This window comes from Microtus pennsylvanicus, chromosome 14, assembly GCF_037038515.1.
Source record: "Microtus pennsylvanicus isolate mMicPen1 chromosome 14, mMicPen1.hap1, whole genome shotgun sequence".
NCBI lineage: Eukaryota > Metazoa > Chordata > Mammalia > Rodentia > Cricetidae > Microtus > Microtus pennsylvanicus.
Window position 1 is genome coordinate 57,160,014 of NC_134592.1, and position 22,688 is coordinate 57,182,701.

The 22,688-nt window shown below is 43.0% G+C and overlaps 1 protein-coding gene across 8 annotated transcripts in view; it reads right to left on the bottom strand.

The window, feature by feature from the left end:
- The window catches only part of Npas3 (neuronal PAS domain protein 3), an 801,863-nt gene that overhangs the window by 109,259 nt on the left and 669,916 nt on the right, over positions 1-22,688 (bottom strand). For all 8 annotated transcript variants that reach the window (XM_075947916.1, XM_075947915.1, XM_075947914.1 and 5 more), the window contains one exon: positions 9,700-9,874. In XM_075947916.1, coding sequence (XP_075804031.1) covers positions 9,700-9,874 — 175 coding nt within the window. The remainder of the gene's footprint in view (positions 1-9,699; positions 9,875-22,688) is intronic.

Below are 22,688 nucleotides of genomic sequence, written 5' to 3' on the forward strand. Positions count from 1 at the left end.
AACATCTTCTCTTTCCCACTGGCTGTTCACTGTGACTCCATCTCAGAAGGATGACTAGTTTCCTCTTGTATGCTCAGTAACTGCCCAGCAAGGGTCATTTGGAAACCATTTTGAGAAATATAAACACTACTTAGAAATGGAGCCTCTTATAAAACTGGACTATGGGGGCAAAGCATTTTAATGGCATCACTAAATAGCTTTTATTATTGGTACACTACTTGCAAAAGCTCTGCCTCAGGTGGAAAAACCCCAGGGTCAGTACAGGTTTTGCAAGTCAGGATTTCCTGGCTCTCAGTTTGTAAAAGAGGCCCATGTAGGGCGAAAGGAAGGAGGTCTGGGGACTCCCTCCTTTCAGAATCTCTCTCTGCATTCTAAAAGTAGCAACTCAAGGGAACTCACATTCTCTCAGACCCATGCCCCTCGCAGCCTTAGGTCAAGTCACCTGATGGGAGAAAGGAGCAGAAGCAAACATGGACTCTGGTAACAGTGAGCAAAGCCTCTGAGAGTCAGGGTCCACCAAGGCGTGCTTCAATGCCGCCTCTCTCATAATACTTGCGTGCCTGCTTGCCTTCTCCTCACGCATTCTCTGTGTAATGATCTCATATGGCTCCCACCACAAAATGGTCAGCTGTTGTAATGCAGAGGACTGTATCTTTGTATCCTCAGCATTTCATATAACATCTGAAACTTGATATTCAATCAATAATTGTTGAGTAATCTACACTATCTCTATTGCCAAATGTGCCTATATCTTGAATGAAATTTCACTCTGACTAATAATAGCTAAAGGAAAGACTTAAGCTTCCCCCATCCCCCGGCTCTGATGCTGTCAACCAGCAGGAACCAGGATTGTATCTCATTAGCAGAGGATACCTCCCAGCCATGTCCATCTCCTGAGGGACACTGTTGTCCTTTGTCTATCTCAGCCTGCCTTGGTGATTTGTCCTGGAAGGAAGGGGCTAAGGAAGTTGCACAGATCCATGCCCAGCACTGGCTGAGGCAGAGTCAAGCTGCGCACACAATTTTGACAGCACACAATTTTGATTGCGCTCCTGGCTGGGGTCACCCAGTGAACGTGGAACACGGGTTGAATCTTGCCTATATTTTGTTCATATGTTCACTATGGAATTAAGATTTTCATTGCAGACATGAAAGCAAAAAAAAAAAGACTATGTGGATTTTCCCCTAATAAGAAACTCTATTACTAAAAAGTATTTTAGCTCAGTGTATACGTATGTATATGTATAATATGTATAAGGGGGTAATTAGGTTTCTCTTTGGACTTCGAATCTCTTTGGAGAAAATTCCTCTGGTTTGATTCCTACCATGTTGCCATCTCATTTCGCCCCATCTATTCCCTGGCTCCCCACTTACTTCAACATTAATATTGCACCCTTTCTTTTAATCTTGGCTGCTAAACCTAACCTGCGTGGCTTGGGGCAAGCCACTTAGAATTTCTATCACTTCCCCCCCAGCCATAGAACAAGGGTAGCACACTGACCTGCCTCCGAGGGATACCGTGTGAATTAACTCCTGAAATTAGCATTGCTCTGCTCTTTATATACCAAAGCAGGGTAGGCATGCCACCATGATCACAGTGGCCAGAGCAGATTGTGCACAAAAGCTACACTTGGGAACAGCTGCTTGGCAAAGAGCTGACAACTGGAAGTTGCAAACTTTACACAGAAGCAATATTTCCAGTATTTTCCCCGAGCAATCATGAGTAAATTGCTCACTAGGGGTGGAAATGGTTTCCAGCTAGTTCTGCCTCTTCTGGTGTGTGCACCCTGCAACGCTCAGTCAATGCCAGGTAACTGATCCTTTGTGCGGCTGCTGTTTAGTGCAGATGAAGAATTCAGAACGGTATAATTTGGACAGGGATGAAATTTCTGTGCAGTGATATGTATTAAAAGCAAATAACCTGTGCTTTCTTCAAAGCAACAGCTGTAGAATCTATAATTTTTAATTATCCAGTGACAAAGACATCCACATTTTTTTAATGGGCACAACATGTCATCATTAACAACTTGTATTAGGTTCCATTCTAGAAACTTGAGAAATGTACCCCTCATCATTATAGGTAAATGGAAGTAAAAATTACAACCTGGAAAGCTATTTAAGGGAACTTACGAAAAATGGGTTTAAGAATTGATTTCCTAAACCTTTTTACTAGGTTGCTTTAGGAGAAAATATGCATGCATACAAATACACATTCAGATATACATGTAAACATACATGCCACTATACACAGGGATACACTGAGTAAATCTATTTTATTTTTTTGGTCTTTGTTTCTGTTAGTGAATAAAATTGACCCTGAAAATACCATTGTATTAATTTTCATAAAAGCCATGTGTATACACACACACACACACACACACACACACACACATCAACTTTGGAAGGGAAAGTTAGTTCCAGAGTGGTATTTAGAGTTGCGATTGGACTGGAAGGGAGACTGTCTTCTGTGGGAAGGGATCACGAGCACTGACTTCAAAGTCCCAGTACCAGGTCCCAAAGGATGTCTGTCCCCAGTGCTGACCTGCAAGAGTGGCACTCAGGAAGTGCGGGCCAGAAGGGCCTGGTGGGAAGAATATTAAGAATATTTTGATTTATTTTTCTTTACTTGCCCTTGGCAAGATTCTGAAATTATAAGTCAGCTTTGCAAATGTCCATACCATGGGCTGATTAGCAGCACAGCGTGGGCAAACACAATTAAGGTGGTAGGTGGGCCTATGTCTGACTGCCAGAAAAGGGCGGGGCAGAGCAGGGCAGGGTATGTTCCCTTTGGTGGTATGTTCTAGGTGGTCTTGTTTAGCTTACTTGGAGATAAAAGTGACATTTAAAAATGAGCTGGGTGGTGGTGGTGGCACACACCTTTAATCCCTGCACTCAGGAGGCAGATGCAGGAGGATCTCTGTGAGTTCGAGGCAAGCCTGGTCTACAAGAGCTAGTTCCAGGACAGGCACCAATGCTACGGAGAAACCTTGTCTCGAAAAAAACCAACCAACAAAAAGCCTGACTTCTGCAGGGAAAAAAATGGTACTCCATCAAGGAGCCTTTCTTTCTCTCTCTCTTTCTCTCTCTCTCTCTCTCTCTCTCTCTCTCTCTCTCTCTCTCTCTCTCTTTCTTTCTTTCTTTTTTGGTAAGGGAATGCCTCTAAATTTGGCACGTACATTAGCCAGTACCCAGTCAAAGCACTGGCTGCTGTTTTCATTTCCTTTCTTCGGAGATGAGGTGCTGTATAACCTAGGCCAGCCTCGTTCTCACCAAACAGACCTCATTGGCCTGAAACATTCAAAAATTCTGTTCCTCTCGAGTACTGAGTTTATGAAGGACTTCTGCCACGAAGACAAATTAGATTTTATTTTGAAATAACAATGTCATGGTTAAAAATAAGAAATCATATTGGAGATATAATTTTGTACAAGAAGCTCAACTTACCCCAACATGTTGATCTCTTTGGGAAACTAAAACATTAGTTTTGCTGGGGTGTGTCTATGATACTTGTTGTGTGCATGGGCACCTGGGAATTAACAGGTGACAGGTAAGGTTAGGGACTGTGAATGTGTTCCTAATGTTAAATGTTAGCGCTCCCGTTACAACACTTCATATTCAGTCCAGCAGAGAGGACTGGACGGCACCAGCTGATGGATTTATCTCTGTTTACGCTGAGTGAAACGGGAAAGGAATTAAATGCATATTTATAGTTTGACAAACATTCAATATAAATTAGAATTTTTGATTTCACTTATTAGTTTGGGACTATAGAAAATGGGGATTTTATTGCATACAGATTTTATTGCCAGTAAAATGGAAGGATTGACTTCCTGAAGAGGTCCCTAACTGCAGGGACAAAATCCATTTCCATCTTAACATAGTCGTGCCAAGGGTTGTCTTAAGAAGAGTGCACACTTCCAGGGGCTCCAGCTCTGTCACTGTGCTAGGACCCTATTGTGTGGCTGCAGTCATCACGCAAGACGTGAGATTTGCTTATGGCTACAAGGGCTTGTTCTAATCATTAACATTCAGGACGGTCCCCACGATATTATCTCACCATACAAGAACTCCAAAATTATCGCCCACAGATTAATGGCAATAACACAATTCCGGAGCCTTCCCTCTGTATGTAGAAACAGATCGGCAATAAAAACCACTCACCGGTGCCTGTCCCCAGCACAGGATCTCTCGCTTTGCTCTGATTTTTAAAGGCTTCAGATCAATAACTGGAGTGACATTATTAACAGCTCCCTCAACACCTTGGCTAGCGCTAATATTAAATCCATTACACCTTCTGTTTGACATTTGCAGTATAGCAGACAGTGCTGTGGATACAGTCACATTGTCTGGGGACTGGGGCTGGATGTGAGGTTACTGAGATGGTCTCCCCCGGCCAATGTCTAAATTCAGTTCATCGATAAGAACCAAACTAAATCAAACCGAAAAAAGCAAAAAATCCTATCCAAACCAGATGGCCAATAATCTACACACATCCAACCAGTAAAACACTGACCTGATCTTTGGATAATTTTGTATTTTTTTTTTTGTGATCTTGCCATTTGCTTCTCTACTTCTCTCACCTTTTTGAAAATCCTCCAGTCATGTTAGGATTTAAGTCCCTGTTCTATAATCTGAGGAGTTGATCAAATTTACCATGGCATTGAGATACGCACAGAAAATGCAGGTCATTTCCATTTAGACAAACACTCTCTGCTCTGTTTTTCCATCCCTTACAGCCTTCAGGTCATAGAAGAGGCATTGCGGGCACAGAGATTAGACCAGTGGTTACCTTCTGAGCCTATGGTGTACACTAGATTCTACCTGAAATTTGAGAGAAAACATGGTAGCCGATGTTTTAGACAACAGTGGTAAGCAATGCTACCATAGCTATCCCTCACTGAATACTGTCTCATATGTTTTGCTAAGTTCTCTGAATCATAGTGGTGTATTGATTTCTCCTCCTACCAACGCACACCCACCCAGGAAGCTACAAGAAGCTCTTGTCCTCACCGAGTTCTTTCCAAGCAGGACCCGGGCCTGTGGCTCCTGACAGAGGCCCAAGGCAGGCGCTGATTGCTATCTCATAGGAGGTGAACTGCTCGAGACAGAGGATACCTCAGTTTAAATAGAGAAATGTGATACAGAAAGATGCTTGTGAGGTTGCACGAAAAATCAGGTTACCAGAAGGATGGATGTCAGGATCTTAGGAAAACATACAAGACAACAGCCAAGCAACATGCTCTGCTGAGCTTCCTTCCCATGTATGTATGTATGTATGTATATATATATATATATACATACATATATATATATACATATACACACACACATACACACACCTTCAGGAAGATATCCTGTGTATATATGCCTACAGGAAGGTATCATATATATATATATGCCTATAGGAAGATATCCTAAGTATATACGCCTATAGGAAGGTATCTTATTTATATATACCTATAGGAAGGTATCCTATGTATATGCCTACAGGAAGATATCCTATGTATATATGCCTACAGGAAGGTATCCTATGTATATATGCCTACAGGAAGGTATCCTATGTATATATGCCTACAGGAAGGTATCCTATGTATATACACCTACAGGAAGATATTCTATGTATATATGCCTACAGGGAGGTATCCTATGTACAGGAAAAGAGAAGAAGTCTAGAAGGCTGTGTAGTGCCCATGTACGAATGTGGTTACTTCTAAATATTACTGGTTGGCCTTCCTCCCATCTCTTCTGCATATTCTAAAGGTTTCATGATGACTATGAAGTGATTTTATAATTTCAAAAGCTGTTATATTAACAAGGACAAGTAGAAATACCATTTTATGACATCTCAAGGAAAATTATTCTGTCTTCAAAACAGAAAATTTTTAAAGTTCCTCCAGGACTTCTGGGAGAAGCTGCCTTTCTGTTTACCAAGCATTCCGAGGGCACAGTATTGAGATTTATGAAAAGAAAATAGGACTTGTAATCATAAGATGCAGAATCGTTAAGAGCAGTGAAGAAGCACAGGCAGATCTACACAGTGAAGACATACCATCCCAACAGCGTGCACAGAGGCTCTGTGCTCCCATGTCGTCATGTAGGAGAAGAGAAACGACTGTCTGCCGGACGGTGAAGGGCAGTCTCTTCCAGAATATTCTGATATGCCTCCCAAGAAAAGGCGCTCAGGCAAACCGGGGCTTCTAAAAGCCGGAGTGCCCACTTATTTTTCCAATGCTTGACTTTAGATTTCTCCAAAGGAAATAATATATTTACTAAACTACCTGTAAATGTGTACGCAGGTAAAATATTTATTTGGGTTTGCTGTCAAGTCAACAGATGCCTGCTCCCCCTCCCCCATTATCTTGAGACTGATTCAAGACAAGAGACTCAGAGGCTTGGCAGCTCACGGAAACAGAGTTCCCACCATGGCCCAGGGGTGCCGCCCTGAAATGGCTTTACTCACTGACTTCCTTTTATCACAATGCCAAGTGTTATTTAGATTTTAGTCATTTAGTAATGCCACACTGCACACATCAGGGCGCCTGAAATATCCCTTACCCGCTAGTCCTTTCATTTCCATAATAACCATATATCAATATCCATTTTCCAACCATATTTCACCAGGATATAGAAAGGAATCTGCGCTCCACCAGAGTTTAGAACATTACAAGGCAGTGAACAAGAGTCTCCAAAAATGTTCCCTCATGTTATTAAGAATTAGAAAATCTTGTTAAAATTCTTTCAGCTGTTGGGAATCATAAGCAGCTTCGGGACATAGTGCCTGACATGTTCTTTTAAAGCAATTCCCTTTGAGCAATCGTCCGTATTAGTGGAGATATTTCATCCCAGGTAGCACCCTATGCTGCTTTTCAGTATCTGAGTAGTCAAGCTAGCTGTGTTTTTAAGCCAGAATGGAAAATAACCAACTTCTATAGACCTGTAGGGCTAAGATGGATTGGCATTCCCTGACGGCAGGAGTCACATTCACCATCTAGGAAAGGAGCCCTTTCCTGTGAGAACATAGCTAATGGGCTCTCATCCTTAAGTGGTGGGGAAAAGCAGAGTTTCATGGGTGTTGAGTGGGAATGGCTGCAGGAAGGCCACGTTGGTGCCTTTCAATCGGTTGTTGACATAAATGACAGAGTAGGTCAGAAGGAGAGGATCATGGTGACGGGCGCAGAAGTGAGCCCTTTGAGAAGGCCAGCTGTGGCCTCCAGTTGTCTGGAAGGAGTAACAGGGCTCCAGGGTGCCAAGAGCTGTTCTGGGCATATTAACGGTCTTATAGAAGGCGTGGGGTTTATCAAACGTCTTTCCTTAGAATGTTTATCTGGGTTTGCTGTGAGCCCTAGCAGAGCCAGTTTAAAGGCTGTCCTTTTCTTTTCCTCCCAACGTCTCTTTCAGGAAACAGACCACCCTAAAGACCTGTCTGGAGAAACAGCAAGCTCCAGGTGAGTGGAGGAGGTGATCTGGCTTCCAGCTACATACAATTTAACCTTGGGTTGGATTAACAGAGCTCATTATCAGAAGCAAAAAGGTGACAGTTCTCTTTGAAACGGCCATCAAGCATCTAAAGAGCTGTGCTCAGTTCCTAGAAGCATGTATACTGTTAGAGGGTCATCAACAAACTACAATCCAGGCAAACGAGGATAGTGTGGGTAATGAGGTTCTGAGGAACACACCAGTAGATGGATGCGTGACTGTGGAATCTGTGGTCTAACCTGGGAGCAGTAGAAAGGGGGGGGGGCTTGATGTCTCTCATATGACACAGTTGGGTGTCTACAGTAAGGAGCAGAACACCATCTGAGATATGGCGTGAAGTTCCAGTGAAGGAGATGGGAGACGTGGGCTTCAAGCCAGGGCTAACTCTGCTAGGAACTGCTCAGCCGTAGGGGCAGGCAGCTTTACTAACTCACCAGCTTCACGCCAGGAGATAACAGAGACACCTGTTGGCGTTGCTGCTGATGCTGGAATTTGTGCTAAATGACCGGGAAGATCCTGAAGTCAAGTGTGTGACTCACAGACACAGAATCCACGGTCCAAAGACCTTCCTTTAAACGACAGCTTTTAAATTCAAATTCCTCTCCACCGGGTCACGAGGAACCAAGGCTCCCTGATCCATCTTCAGAACGAATGAACGCAAAGCCCTTCTCATATGCTGCTTCTCCTGCACCTACAGCTAGGGATGTCTGAACAATGGCAAAGCACTGTCAATTATCTCGCTGACATACCCATTCAGTAAGGCCACTGAGCTATGATATAAAGAACACATGGCGTCCCCCAGAAGGCTGTTTTCACTTTGAAGGGCAAAGAGCGGTCTTAAACATTTTCCTTTCTCATGTGTGAAGCTAACTGGAGGATACCCACCAACACTATAAATAATGAACACCCTGCCTTAACTTCCATGGGAAAACATGGATTTGATTCTATATATGGAGTCAAAATATTTCCAAAAGAGGCAATCTTTTTTTTCCCTGTGAATACCCATATTGTGATTAGTTCTAGACAGGACAAATTATTTTCTTGAAATATGTAGTTCATTTTAATATTAATCTCAAGGCAGCGTTTTTCATTTTCCTCTCTAATACAATGCTTGTGTGTTGCGAATTCTGTTTTAGAACTACAGATCAAGTGGTTTCAAACACAGGCATCTTTGAAGAGTGCAAAATAACTTCTCAAGTAAGCAAATAAAACTTTGCACTTGAAATCAGGCCTTGATTCATTAAAAATCTTAAACTTCTCATGAGAAAAATTAACATTTAAACCACTGCTGCTTGGCCAAGCACTCCACCACACAAGAATATGAAATATCTCCTCTAAAAAAGTACAAAAAGGACAAAACCACAAATGTGGAACTTCAATTAATTTAAAGCCCCAATCAGCAAAGAATAAATCCTTCGCAGATCTAATTACCAGCGCTCTCGGAAGACCCAGGCCGACTAGCCAATCTTTCCCGTGTTTGAACAGCTTGATGAACTAGGGGACTGATGGATATCAAGTCATTTTGTTTAATTTATAAATGGATTTTCCCCTAATACTTAAATTATCATCAGTACAACACAATGAAAATGGGAACATTCTGAATGCAAAGTCTATAAGAGTCCTGGAAGGAATCCCAATGAGGGCTGTCACCTCTGTTCATTCCTCTATACAATTGATCTAATTAAATACTGAGGGTGGAAAGGCAGCGGAAAATGTAGCCATTTCTGTTTTCCTTTTAGCCTTAATTTATCTGTTCACATCTTTCAAGGACCCTTCTGATGCTTAAAAGAAAAAGAAAAGAAACCAAGATTCCTGCAAATCCCTAACACTTTTAATTCTCTACAAGGTAATATTCAAGATGCCTCTGCCAGAGGGTAGATTTTTGCTGAATAATAAATAAATGTGTAAGAATAAAGGGGAGAGGGTGTTCCAAACCAGCAGATCTCCTTCTAGTTATTTGAAAGAGAAACCAGAGGCGCTTGGACCTTCTGGATGCATTGTTCAACTGAAATAAGATCTCTGGATTACACTTATTAAACTGTCTCCTTATTTTCAAATCTCTTCCTTATTTAATTACTGCATGGGGTTGAAAGCTGCACGGAATTCTTAAATACCCTTCGTCCTATTTATAGTCTCTCCACTCGGGGACCTCGGGCACACTCATTCGACGAAGGTCCTGCCCACCAACCGCCAACTGCAAACACATTGAAACCCAATTCCCACCTGGCTCAGGGGTCTCTGACTGAGAGGAGGAAGAGGCCGAGCTGGCGGCGTCCTCTGCGGTGCCCTGTGAGAGGAGGCCCCGCCCAGGCGGGAGCTTCATGCCCAGCTGCTCTGCCATCTCCACGTGGTCCCCAGGGTGGACATAGTCAAAGACGCTGCTTCCTGTCAGCTCCACCTGGAGAGGGAGAGAAATGGAGAGAGAGGTGTCATTGGCTTTTCTGCGTTCAGTGTAGTAGCACAGGGATGCAGATTCGGAGGTGGAAAGGAAACACACTCGGGCCCCAGCAGCAATTCCGGCTTCAAGTCTCCATCTTCAGCTACTTGAGGATTCTTGGGAGGGAAATGATATTCTTTTTCCCACATGTATTTATTTAGCAATTGTTTAGCCCAGTTTTCCCCTCATACAGTGTTGTTTGCATAGGGCCAAAGCGTTCTGTGAAATGCGGACAAGTCTGCCTTGCATTCAGCTGTTTTATCCACGCATCATCAAATACTTGTATGTTCGGTGTCAACTGGATGATTGACTGAGACCTACAGTTTTCATGCTGAGAAGTTTGTGCTTTGTATAAAAACCATTTCAGAAACAGCTAGAGATAGCAGGCCAGTCTTTCTTTTAAATACACAGATTTCTAAGATTAAAAAAAATATCCTCTTATTTCTATGTAAATTTAAATGTACAAAGTGCCACTTACAAATATATGCAAAGGCCTAATGTTTTCATTAAATATCACTCATTAGCTCTGTAATCATATGGAGAATTTTCCATGCAAAAGAGGTCAGCTGGGGTCTGAAGCAGACATTTTTTTTTCTGCTGGTATCAGCTTGTTTTGCCTTCAATCTAATAAAATACATGGTACAGAGCTCCTTGAGGGCTTTAAAAAGGGTTTTTATTTTGTGTACTCTTCGAGCGAGGCTGCCTCCAAGTACAGCGGATGAATATGAAACAGTGGAAGAGAGGCCTGTATAGCTCAGTGCCGGCAGACCTGGTCTGTGAGTCTGGGTCACTGCGTGGGGTACAGGCAGAAGGTGCCAGAAAGGACTGGCCTTACCTTTCACCTCTCAGAGAGCTCAGACTTTTATCTCTTCCTGAGGCCAGCTGTAATGCTCCTAACAGAACGTCTTGCCTCGTAGTATTGCAGCAGGGCGAGGCAGGTCAGAAGCAGGACATGAGAAAGCTCTCCTTGGGTCACTAATGGGTTTCTCTGTCCTTTGAGAGAGACGGGCTCAGGCCAGCTCTTTGTGCCATGGAAGTTTGTAAAGCATCCAGTTTCTTGACATGTACTCTCCCACCTAAACCTCTTCCTACCTCGTTTCTCCTTCCTGTGTGATAGCCAGCATCTCTCTAAACTCTACCAAATCTCTCCTGCTGGGAAGGAAGGGAGGATAAACTGTCACGGAGAGCGGAACGCTCAGATCTATTACCCTCGGCACCGCAAGTCCCTTGTAAGATGATCACATCTACTCCCAGACACCATTTGATTAAAGTCTTAACAGGCAACACACCTTCAACATCTATCAATTAGCAGAGGCAAAACCAGGAACAGAGAAGGCAAAATTCAGTTTGGGTAATAGCTCTTCCTGAAAAAGCCTCGCCCAACTTTTCCCGAAAATGAGGTACTTTCTGCAGCGATTAGATTAGCCTCTCCTACCGTCTTACTCGGCTACTGAGCTACTGAGCTGTATCATCTTACTCTCCTCCACTCGGTCCTGTGACAGAGAGCACATCGGGATTCACGGTGATCAGCTCCTACCCTCTGGGAGGGGGGGATTACATGGAAATAATCCCTTTAATGTGCGCCTTGCCTCTAACCACTTCACACGGTAATAAACGGGTAAACTGACTTGGCGCAATTAAGAAATTAAATGAAACTAATAAAATGTGTGTTTTAATATTTCTTGATGGTTATTTTGTTTGGGGATTAGTGGATATGAGGAAGTCATTCGCTGCACATGGAGTCCGACCAGACTCTTCGCACATTCCAGTGTTTGCTGTCATCTTTCTGTGGACCCTCAGATACAGACTGCAAAAAGGTGAAAACCCAGTGAAATAATTAGGGTGCTGGTTATTGAATATTCCTGTCAACCAGCTCTACAGAGAAGTAGCCAGGTCTCTACAACTTGCTTTGCCTAGAGATCCTTCCTTCCCAAGAAGCTGCGTTCTGAAATACTGAGCAAGGTTAAGTCGTAGCATGCCTTATTGCATCCAGGAAGCTGTGTGCTGATATACAGAGCAAGGTTAAGTCACAGCACGACATATTGTATAGCGGCAAGGATGACCTTCAGTGCCCTTCTGGAGGCTTACACTGAAAACCTAATATCGTTGCTAGAGAGACGGCTCAGCTTAGCAATTAAGGGTACAGACTGCTCTTGGAGAACGCGGCTTGAGTTCAAGACCCAGCCACTCCATAGGGCAACTTACACAACTTGTGACCCCACTTTCCAGTGGGATCTGATGTTCTCTCTGGCCTCTGTGGTTACTGCACTCATATGCACAAATCCACACTCTCACGTACATATACAATTAAAAATAAAGTGAAAACCCAAACAGTAATTGATGGGGGAGTTGGCCCTGAGGATTGGGCACTGCCATACCCTCCTGGTGTCTCCTACAGTCGAGGCCATAGGGACGGTGGGAGACACAGGCTATTTGGAGTTGTAACCTGAATGTGAGGTCACAAGGTTCCCCTGTCCAGCCGTGTGTCCTTGGGCAATCCCTGGAACCTCCTTGGACTCCAGTCTTCTGGAGCAAAGCTGGTGACTGGCTGCTGTGAGGGACAATGGGGTCCCTTTCTCAGTGCATTCCGCGTGGATGTCCCCCCTGCTATTCTGGTTCTTGGGGATGATGGGGGCCTGAGCCTCTAGAGCGGTGATGAGTCATGGCTTACTTGCCCCACAGCTCTGTTTTGAAAACTCCATGAAACCATGTAGGGGAGTCACTGTGTAAGAAAAATAATGCCCTCTAAATGCCTCCCTAGCCTGAATAGTGGAAATGGTTAGTGGTCACGACCGAACTGGGTGGAGTCCGCTTCAGTGCCTCTCACTTCCTGTGTGGTGTCTGTAGCTCAAGAGGCTGAGCAAGGAACTCTGAAACCCTCTGTCCTTCATCCTTGCTGTGTCCACAAGAGCATGCTGAGTTCTCAGAAGGGAGAAGGCTACAGACAGGTGGCCTGCCAGGATGTTTTGTGGTTGGACCCTTGGCCCTAAGGGAAGTCCAGAAGGAGGCTGTCTACACCAAAACAAATGGGGGTAACCAGGGGTCAACTTAAGGGTAACCCACCCATCCCAATCATCATCTTATCTTGCTGGGCTATCACCGACGTTTATTGAACAAAAAGGGTAGAGAGTTAGATCTAAGACAAAATCATTTTGATTTATGATTAATTTGATCAAGCTCTAATTGTTTGTTCCCCCAAGTGTAATTTCTGGCATTATGATTGTAGCACTTTAGTCTGTAAATGTGTTTCAATACTGCATTGTAATTATCTTTCCCTGTAAACCCTTGCCAGGTTCATTAGTAACCACACCCTCTTTTACAGCCCCAGCTGAATTTGACTGAGGGTGGAATTATACAAGTGCTAGGAAACTCAGGCATTGAGGAATCCATTTAATAGTCCAATGGTCATCTTCCTCAACCCCTTTGTTTCCAGTCTATGGCACAACAGTACTTAAGTGGCCAGTTTCCGACTTTTACACCCCAGGTCCTCGTTATCTGAATCAAGACACACTCTACACAAATGATGACCCACCCTTTGAGATCCCAAAGAGTGAAAACTTAGAGTAGTTTCATCCGGTATGACTTGTTGGTTGTATCCTCAGTCTTTTGTTAGGATCTTCTCAATGGAAAATGGTAGCCCTTTACCTCAGTGGTGCACTCTGATGGGCTCAAACGACATTTTAGGCAAATGTAAGAACCTCTTCATTTTAGAGTAAGATCAGTCCCTTGGTGGTTGTACTTGTCCAGCTTTGGAAACAGACCCAGAGTCTGTGTGAATGGTTTTCTAAGCTTGAGAAGGAGAAAGAGGCATGGCCATCTCTACTTTCAACCACCAGGTCTAACGTTACCCCCTTGAGTGACTCTATTTTGTTGCTCTTGTTTTGTTAGTTTTGGTTTTGAGATAGGACCTTTCTAGTTCAGACTGGTGCTGAACTCATGATTCTCCTGAGTAGTGTCCACGTTACAGGCATGTGTCACATGCCTGGGGTGAGCAATGTCAAAAGGGAACTTCTTTGCAATGCTTAGAATATGTAAAAATCAACAACAACAAAACAAAAAGTAAAGGAGCATTTGCAGCTGCAGATAGGATTATTTATTGCCCATCATCTATCTGGAGATCTCATTTTGTTGAAACCCTTTCTGCCCAGATATTCCCACTCAGTGTTCCAGGACAGACAGCAGCCCACAGTCAAACTAAACTACACAGTTTTCCCTCAAATATACTTCATGATCTATCAGCTTGCATGACATTTTCACACTAGACACAGGTGCTCTTGTAACTGAAGTTCTGTGGAAAACGTAAATATATTTATATAATGGTTTGACTTTCCCATGTGGGGTCATGTGCCCTGCTGGCAGCTGGGACAGGGAATTTCTTGTCCTTTCAAACATCAAGCAAGCACGTCGGTAGCCGTGGTTTGAGTCTCTAGAGTGAGCGACGCACCCTTTAACTATATCAGTGTCCTGATAGGGATCCTCATGGGATCAGAGCCCCTTTAACTAAGAAGATTTGGTACATGTAAGGGACCAGCAGTGACACTAAGTCACCTCCACTGTGCAACACACGAGAGGATTTTGCTTTGAGGTCAAATCAGAAAGCCCATTTTTCAGGTATCTCTTTCTTTAAGAGATTTCCATCTGAGAAGCAATACAGGGATGATTTTTATTACATAAAAAACATTTTTTTTCAAGGCCTCCCATTTAAAGCAGAAATGCCATAATCCTTTTGGAAGACACTTAAAAAAATCTCTTGAGGACCTTGTAGTACTAATGACTGGTGCTCCCAATTGGGTCCTCTTCCAGCTTGGCCAACTCCACAGGGGACACCAATGATGTCTGGAAGTCACTCTCAAGGGAGACTGTACTGGTGGGAGCTGACTTAGAAGCTAACTCCTAGGTTAAGCCATCAGCTCTGCCAAGAGACCTCATCTTCGTTTGAAAAGCCCGACCTGGGATAGGGTAAAAATTCTATCTCACCACAGCAGGTTAGGATTTGCAGTTTTTTTGGGGGTCACATTTGTGTTACTGAAGGATAATAAAGTGATAAGGGAATAAAATATAATAAGATATGATAGCTTGATTAGCACAGGTTTTCTTTGGATTTACTGGTATCTTAATGCCATCTTCATAGCTTCCTACATATTGCAGAATTCTACTGAATATTTATGAACTGTTTTGACAGAGAGTTGATGTTCTTTACTGCTCTGTCTCATTCTATGTGTTTGCTGACTTATCTGAAGGGAAGAAAAAAACACATAAAAGCCTTGGGTCTGTTACAGAAATACGTGTATAAATTAGTAGAACAAGAAGAAAGAAAGGTTCTGTATCAGGACGATGAGGTGGAACGAAAACCCTTTCAGCGTCATCAAATAAGAAAACGAACCCACTCCGCTCAGAGATGCGTTGCCAGAGTTTTCCCTCAGAAGAGCGTGCGCCGAAAGATACCGCACCGTGTGTTTATTTTATCCCCAGAAATAAACATTTCGGTCCCTGCGGGAATCGGCGAGGCCAACTACATTTTATTTCTGTTTTTATTCACTCTTCTATAACCCCCAGAGTATCCGACATGCAACAGCAGCATGCCAAGCCTTACTGTAAACCCATTCTGAACCCGATGAGTAGGGCCAGGGGAATGCCATGATGTCCCTTCATCTCCAGAATGAACAAGGGTCTCATAGACTGTGGAATGGAAGAACACACAGCAAGTTTCATAGATGCATTCAGACTTGACACAGTGGCTCTGGGTAGGAGTATCTCTACTTCTGTGACTCTAGTGCCTGATAGGTAAACTTATCAGTCCATAGTTAACATGGTTTGCTAAATATTCAGAAAAGCCCTATGAGGACTTCTGCAGAGTCCAGATTTCCAAGTGAAAATGCTTAAATCCTTACAGGAATGGTCTCAGTATAAAACAGACAGCAGGGTCTTTGAGATTCTTCCATTTTCAGCCAATGAATGGTAGGCAGCATCACGAGTTGATGTGGGAGTGTCATATATCAATCTGTTGATTTCATTGGCTCTAAGCAATAAAGAAACTGCCTCGGCCCATTTCATTGGTTAGAAGATAGGTGGGAGGAGTAGACAGAACAGAATGCCGGGAGGAAGAGGAAGTGAGGTCAGACTCGACAGCTCTCCTCTCCAGAGCAGACGCCTTCAGAGAGACGCCATGCTACCCGCAGGGAAGACGCACACCATGCCCCAGCTCCGACCCAGGATGGACTTAGGCTAGAATCTTCCCGGTAAGACCGGTGCTCACAGATTATTAGAGATGGGTTGATTGGGATATCAGAATTAGCCAGTAAGGGCTAGAGCTAGGGGCCAAGCAGTGTTTAAAAGAATACAGTTTCCGTGTAATTATTTCGGGGCATAAGCTAGCCAGAGCAGGCGGCTGGGGTATTGGGGACGCAGCCCCACCGCCGCCCCTATTACTACAAATGACGCCCAGACGAGGGGCCAACTGAATCCACAGAAAGCCTGAAAAAGCTTGGGAAAGAGTAAAGCATGTTTTATTGATAGTAGCGATTTCTTGGGTCTACTCTGCTTGCTAGAGGCAAGCAAGCGCCTCATCTAAGAGAGGCTTCCTGACTCAGCTTCAGCTGCAAAGCCTGCAGCTCATTAAGAGGTCCTGCCACGAAACACTTAAATGGTGTTGACGAAAAGCTGAACACATGCTTTTCGGTTTTCAGCCGTAGCAGGAAAAAAAGCTGTGCCGTTTAAAAATGCCGGCTTTCTGGGCCATCCTGCCAGGGCAAACTCTGACTGTTTGAGGCAGGAGGGCCGGCTACCGAGAGAGGATTTGAGTGTTGTCTGTTGTAGCTCGCTGGCTAGCAGGGACCTTGAAATGCTATAAACATGGCTGCAGCCTGTATATCTGCCATGAGGCTGGAAAGTTAAGGAATGGACTGGATCTAGCTGGCAAAGCCACGCCTTTAGTCCTACTGAGATTGCTCAATAAATTAAAGGCTCTTGTGGTCAGAAAAAGAGAGATATACAGTATAGAGAGATTCAAAGACAGAGAAAATTTCTGAATGGTTTAAAGTGTGTTAAAAATATATGCAAGCTGAGAGTTGAAGTTCTTAAAGCAAAAAACAAAAAAAAGGAAGAGAGTTGTTGTGTGTACACACCTTTAATCCCAACACTTGGGAGGCAGAGGGAGATAGACCTCTGTGACTTCAAGGTGTGGTGGCACACGCCTTTAATCCCAGTGCCTAGAAGGCAGAGACAAACAGTTCTCTGTGAGTTCAAGGTGTAGTAGCAAACACCTTTAATCCCAATGCCTGGAAGGCAGAGACAGGCGGATCTCTGAGAGTTCAAAGACAGCCTGGTCCACAGATATACGCTCAAAAAGCAAAAAGTTAACTTAGGAATGTCTCAGCTTAGATTCTTAAGCGCCTAATGATTTAAAGGCGCAAATCAAAAGTGCTCCTGGATAGTAAAAAATTGCAGATTCACAATAGGACAGATTCAGACCACTAAATGAGTCACACTGTTGGTTGAATGTACGTAGGCTTGGGAGAGAGAAGAAAAAGAATATAGAGAATAAAGTTAATGGTTTAAAAAGAAAAAAAAAAGGTAAAGTCTTTAAAGAGACAGAGTACAGATAGTTAAGAGATTAAAAGAAATAAAGAAAAATAAGCCGCGTAAAGATGAAAAATTCACAAAGAGTCTGGATTATGTACATTGTGTTTTCTTTAAAATTTTTGACTGTGAAGGAGCTAAGTACAGAGAGACATTTCATTATATGGGCTGCCAAGTGGAACCAGAACGGATATCATGAGGGTATAATTTCAGAATTTGGATCTAAGGATATGATACTTTGGAAAAGAGATTCTTCTTTTGTTTTTACAGAGGATGAGACCCTGTTCATTTCTTCTATTCCGATTTGGTATGATGGACCACGTCCTCCTGAAGGGTTGCTGTGAACATCTTCAGAAAATTGCCTTGTTCAACTGCCAACTGAGATAAACCTGGCACACAGGTTACACCCTAAATAATCTGATTAACGACACCCCCATTCAGCAGGAAGCAGTTTGGAGAGAAAAAACTGCGCCCATGTTCCCAAATATAGTTTATAAATGTTCTTTTACATTTAAAGGGGGAAATGATATAGGTATGAATAATTTGCATTGGTATGGATTTTAAGGTCAATTTTGTTATATGTATAAATGTTTCTGATGTAACTTTTACTTGATAACTGTTATATGTAATTTTGCTATGTTAAGGTTAAAGCCTTCGTTTTTTTTTTTTTTTTTGTTTAAACAGAAAAAGGGGAAGTGATGTGGGAGTGTCATATATCAATCTGTTGATTTCATTGGCTCTAAGCAATAAAGAAACTGCCTCGGCCCATTTCATTGGTTAGAAGATAGGTGGGAGGAGTAGACAGAACAGAATGCCGGGAGGAAGAGGAAGTGAGGTCAGACTCGACAGCTCTCCTCTCCAGAGCAGACGCCTTCAGAGAGACGCCATGCTACCTGCTCCAGGGAAGACGCACACCATGCCCCAGCTCCGACCCAGGATGGACTTAGGCTAGAATCTTCCCGGTAAGCGCACCTAGGGGCGCTACACAGATGATTAGAAATGGGCCAGAGCAGTGTTTAAAAGAATACAGTATCTGTGTAATTATTTGGGGCATAAGCTAGCCGAGCCAGGCAGGCGGCTGGGGTGTTTGGGGACGCAACCCTGCCGCCGCATCCTTATTACTACAACGAGTCGTCATCATTATGGGTCAAGTGTACCAATACCAGGTCACATTATGGAAGCAGTGGTTTAGGGCAGTCTTGGTACGTCGATATTCTTTCTCTTTCACTAAGAGGCCCCAGCTCAAAGAAGAGAGCAGAGAGTTTCTGTCAGAGTGGCCACTCCATCAGAAGAAGGAGCCAGAGATTTGTGACCAAATCAGGAGAGTTTAAAACCTGTTTTTCCAGGTTGCCAGAGTTCGGAAGTTTTAAAGTGTCTGAGGGGCAGGAAAGGGCAGCTTTGCAGTATTTATCAGGGCACCAGGAGGGAAGGGATACCAGGGGAGGTTACATCACAGAGAAAAGGAAAAGAGCATTAGCAACAAAGTCGCTAAAGTCAATCCCTCTTTCTCTGAAGATCAAACGGGTAGTAAGATGTCACTTTGAAAGCGTCTTCATTACCTTGGTGGTAAGGAGACCAATCAACATAAAATACTTGATATTGGCATAGTTAATCCATTACCCTCAAATTTTCCACGCTTCACTATTTGCCATTTAAATCAGGATTCACTTTGCAAAGACAGCCTTCCCTATTGGCGCACCTCAAGTTTTGTTTGGCTGTTGTTATCATTCTCATAGTTAACATCTGCCCTCCTCCCCTTTTTGATCATGTGAACAACAACAGCAGCAAAGGCAAAAAATTTTATTAAGATTGGAATTTAACAGAGTTTTCAGCTCAGAGAACGGTAACTGGATTAGGGAAACCATAATAATTCCAGGCTTGAGTTTTCTATTTTGAGAATTCATACAGAGTGACTTTTATTTTATTCTAGTCACAGTAAAACTGCATGGCTTATATGACTAAAACCTTGGATATGGTTAATGCACACAGATGATAATCACATAAACCATAATAAATAATAAAATGCACACAAACAATCTAATTAATCACTCTTGAGTTTTAAAGGGGCACACTATGAAGGATTACCAATGACATTCCTTGCTAAGAGCTCAGGAATAATGTTTAAAAAATACTAAAAGAAAAAGGAGAAAGAAAAAAATGAGAATAAAATATAAGCAACAGAAATCTAACTAGGTAAGCTGAACAGAGTAATTTATTCCTACATCCAGAGAAAGGGACCCAAAAGGTGGCCCCTGCTCAGCCAACACCTTGGTATCCCAGACTGGACCAACGTGCGCATGTCACAGGCTTTCTGTTTAAAAAAAAAACCGTGCTCATCTCTTCCATGCCTTCTAAAGAGTTTTCAAAACTTCTCTTTCCAGATAATGCCAACTGGACTTAAGTAGCTTAGCTGCTGGAGAAAGTTGATGGTTGGGATACATCAAGAAACTTGAGTATTACTCCAAAGAAAAGAACAACAACAAAAAAATTCCTCTGAGGTTACATAGTTATTGTTCCTTCTATAGCCTTCTTTGTTGATGTGTTCAGGCAAATCTTGGGAAGCTCCTGGGTGTCATGTGGGAACGATGGCCTTGGCATATCATTTCTATGGCTGTATTTTGGCAGCTGGAACTCTTTCGACTATGGGGGCTATTTTCTCTGAAGTGGGGCCATACCCTGCACATCTTTAGGTGCTGTTTTAAAGGAATACATAGAACCCACACATTTTAACAACAGGCTGTAACTTAGTCTTGTTACAATATGGAACACAATTACAACTGGCAAGCGAAGACCATCTGCCAGAAGAATTGGGTCTTCCCAGAAGCCAAGAGGAGTGTGTGTTCTTAGGATTTCTGGAGGGCAGTGTGGCACACGTGAGGGAGAACGCGTCCTTCTGAGAACTCAGTGTACTATCTTACCAGAAAAGCATGCTACTTACACATGATTAAAGCTAAAATTTTATTACATAGTCACTTATGCCACTTTTTCTTGAATTTTTACAAGAGCCGTGCTGGCCGCGACATGATAGTCACACACATGGAATATGGCTGCTTCTGAACTATAATGAACTGGTAAGTGTAAAATCGCACCAGACCCGAAAGACTTAAAACAAGGCCAAAAAAGTGTGTGTGTGTGTGTGAGAGAGAGAGAGAGAGAGAGAGAGAGAGAGAGAGAGAGAGAGAGAGAGAGAGGGGAGAGAGAGAGAGAGAGACAGAGAGAGAGAAAGAGAGAGAGAACATAAAACTAATTTAGTTTTTAAAAAGTGGCTACTAAAACATTTTAAATTCCACGTGCTGTTTCCAGTGCTTCTGCTGGACAGCGCTGACCTGGAGCACAAATCCCTGGACTGAAGCACTAATCAAGCTATGATGAAAATGGCAGGAAAGACAGAAGAAGGAAACAGCAGAAACAGGAGCGCTTCTCAAATAAAAGAACTGAACTTGTAGATTTAATCAGTCAGTCAAATCTTACTGATGGCTTCTTTGTAAGACCATGTGCGGTTATGAAGGACTAGAGGAATTACAGCAAGTACCCAGCCCCCCGGGGTTTAGGAAGTACTGTGGACCCCTGCAGAATAAGAATTACAGCAAGTACCCAGCCCCCCGGGGTTTAGGAAGTACTGTGAACCTCTGCAGAATAAGAGGCCACCACAAAAGCGCGAATCAATGTAGTGGCTGATTAGTTTGTGATGTGAGCATTTTAGGTCAGTGCTACTTAAATCTCTCCAGATCCCTCCAAGACTTCCCAAAGGTGGGGCCCTGAGCCCCTCCATATTCTAGCTCTATGGATCTAGAACTCAAGAGACTTTGAGTTAGGAAGCTCCTGGGTTGTTGATACGAATACAGCTAGTCCTTCATCCACAGCTGTATGGATGTATCCCAAGGGGACTGTGAACTAAAGTCATCTGGGAGAGCAACCAACCCCTTCTTCTGGTCCTGCACAGAAGGCAGGGCTGTCTCAGATGGCAAAGCTGAGGGAGTGACCACAGAAGCAGAGCTGGCTAGATGGTGCTTACAAAGGAGAGGGTGGTATACACCACTGTTGGGATAAGCCGAGGATACGGGGAAAACATTAGACACCAAGTGACTGATCTTGGCCTTAAAGAGATGTACAGTATTGTTAATTACCTTTCCCCTCCTTTTAAATACTAGCAGCGTTGTGTAATCACTCATAGAAATAGAACATTTTTCTTCTCAAATCTAAAACTCGACGACAATTGTCCTATTGTAGACCTGGACTAAAACACTAGCTCAAGGCCTTGATACTACATCTAACATGCTTAGATACAGTTTATGACAGATGTTTTTCCCTCTCACGGGGAGCATAAAATCCAGGCACGTTTTGCTATGTTTTAATTTAGTTCCTTTCATGTCTGGAGCGACATCAGTGAGCTCGATGTTGTTTGGCCTGGCCATGAGTCCTATGCTTCTGGGATAGAAAGTGGGATCACATTAGAAGGAGCAGCCTTGCCAAGCACAAAACCCGAAGGTGAGTGATCCATGGTCCCATTTAATACCTCAAATTTCTGTGCTCTAGAGACGGCGGCATAGCCTAGTGATTGAAAAGTGCTTTCAGGATTTGCTCTAGGCTGTGAAGCAACAGCCAGTGGCCACAGATACAGGTTTCAGAAGCCACACACTGGCAACAACTGTCAGTGGCCATGGAAACGGGTTCCACAAGCCACACACTGGCATGCTGGGAATTAATAAGATAAACCAGCCAGACTATGTTGCTTTACAGATTTCAATTTAATTTATGAATTCTTTTTGACAAATTTCATACACAGTCATCAAAACCTTCATGTTTTACCATACCCTATCACCTCTGCTTTACAAACCAATAGAAGAGCAAAAAGCTACATTGGTTGAGAAAGGTTGGGGGTGGGCATGAAGGGAAGGGTAAAAACTTATCAAAAGTAAAATTGGATTAAGAGTCAATCAAAATCCAACTGTGAATTTATCATTTCAATGAATTTCAATGAATGGTTTAAAATCTGTTTGAAATCTATTTGAAAATGAATATGTAATAATATAGACATATCTCCCTTTCAAAGCCAGTATTGTCAGATGTATTCTAGGCATTATAATTCATGAACAGAGTAGGTGACTATTTGAAAAGTATTAAAATGAGCTGACTTTTCAATACAAGTGTCTTCACAATAAGTTTTTCTATTCCGGGCAATTCAGAAATGTAGACA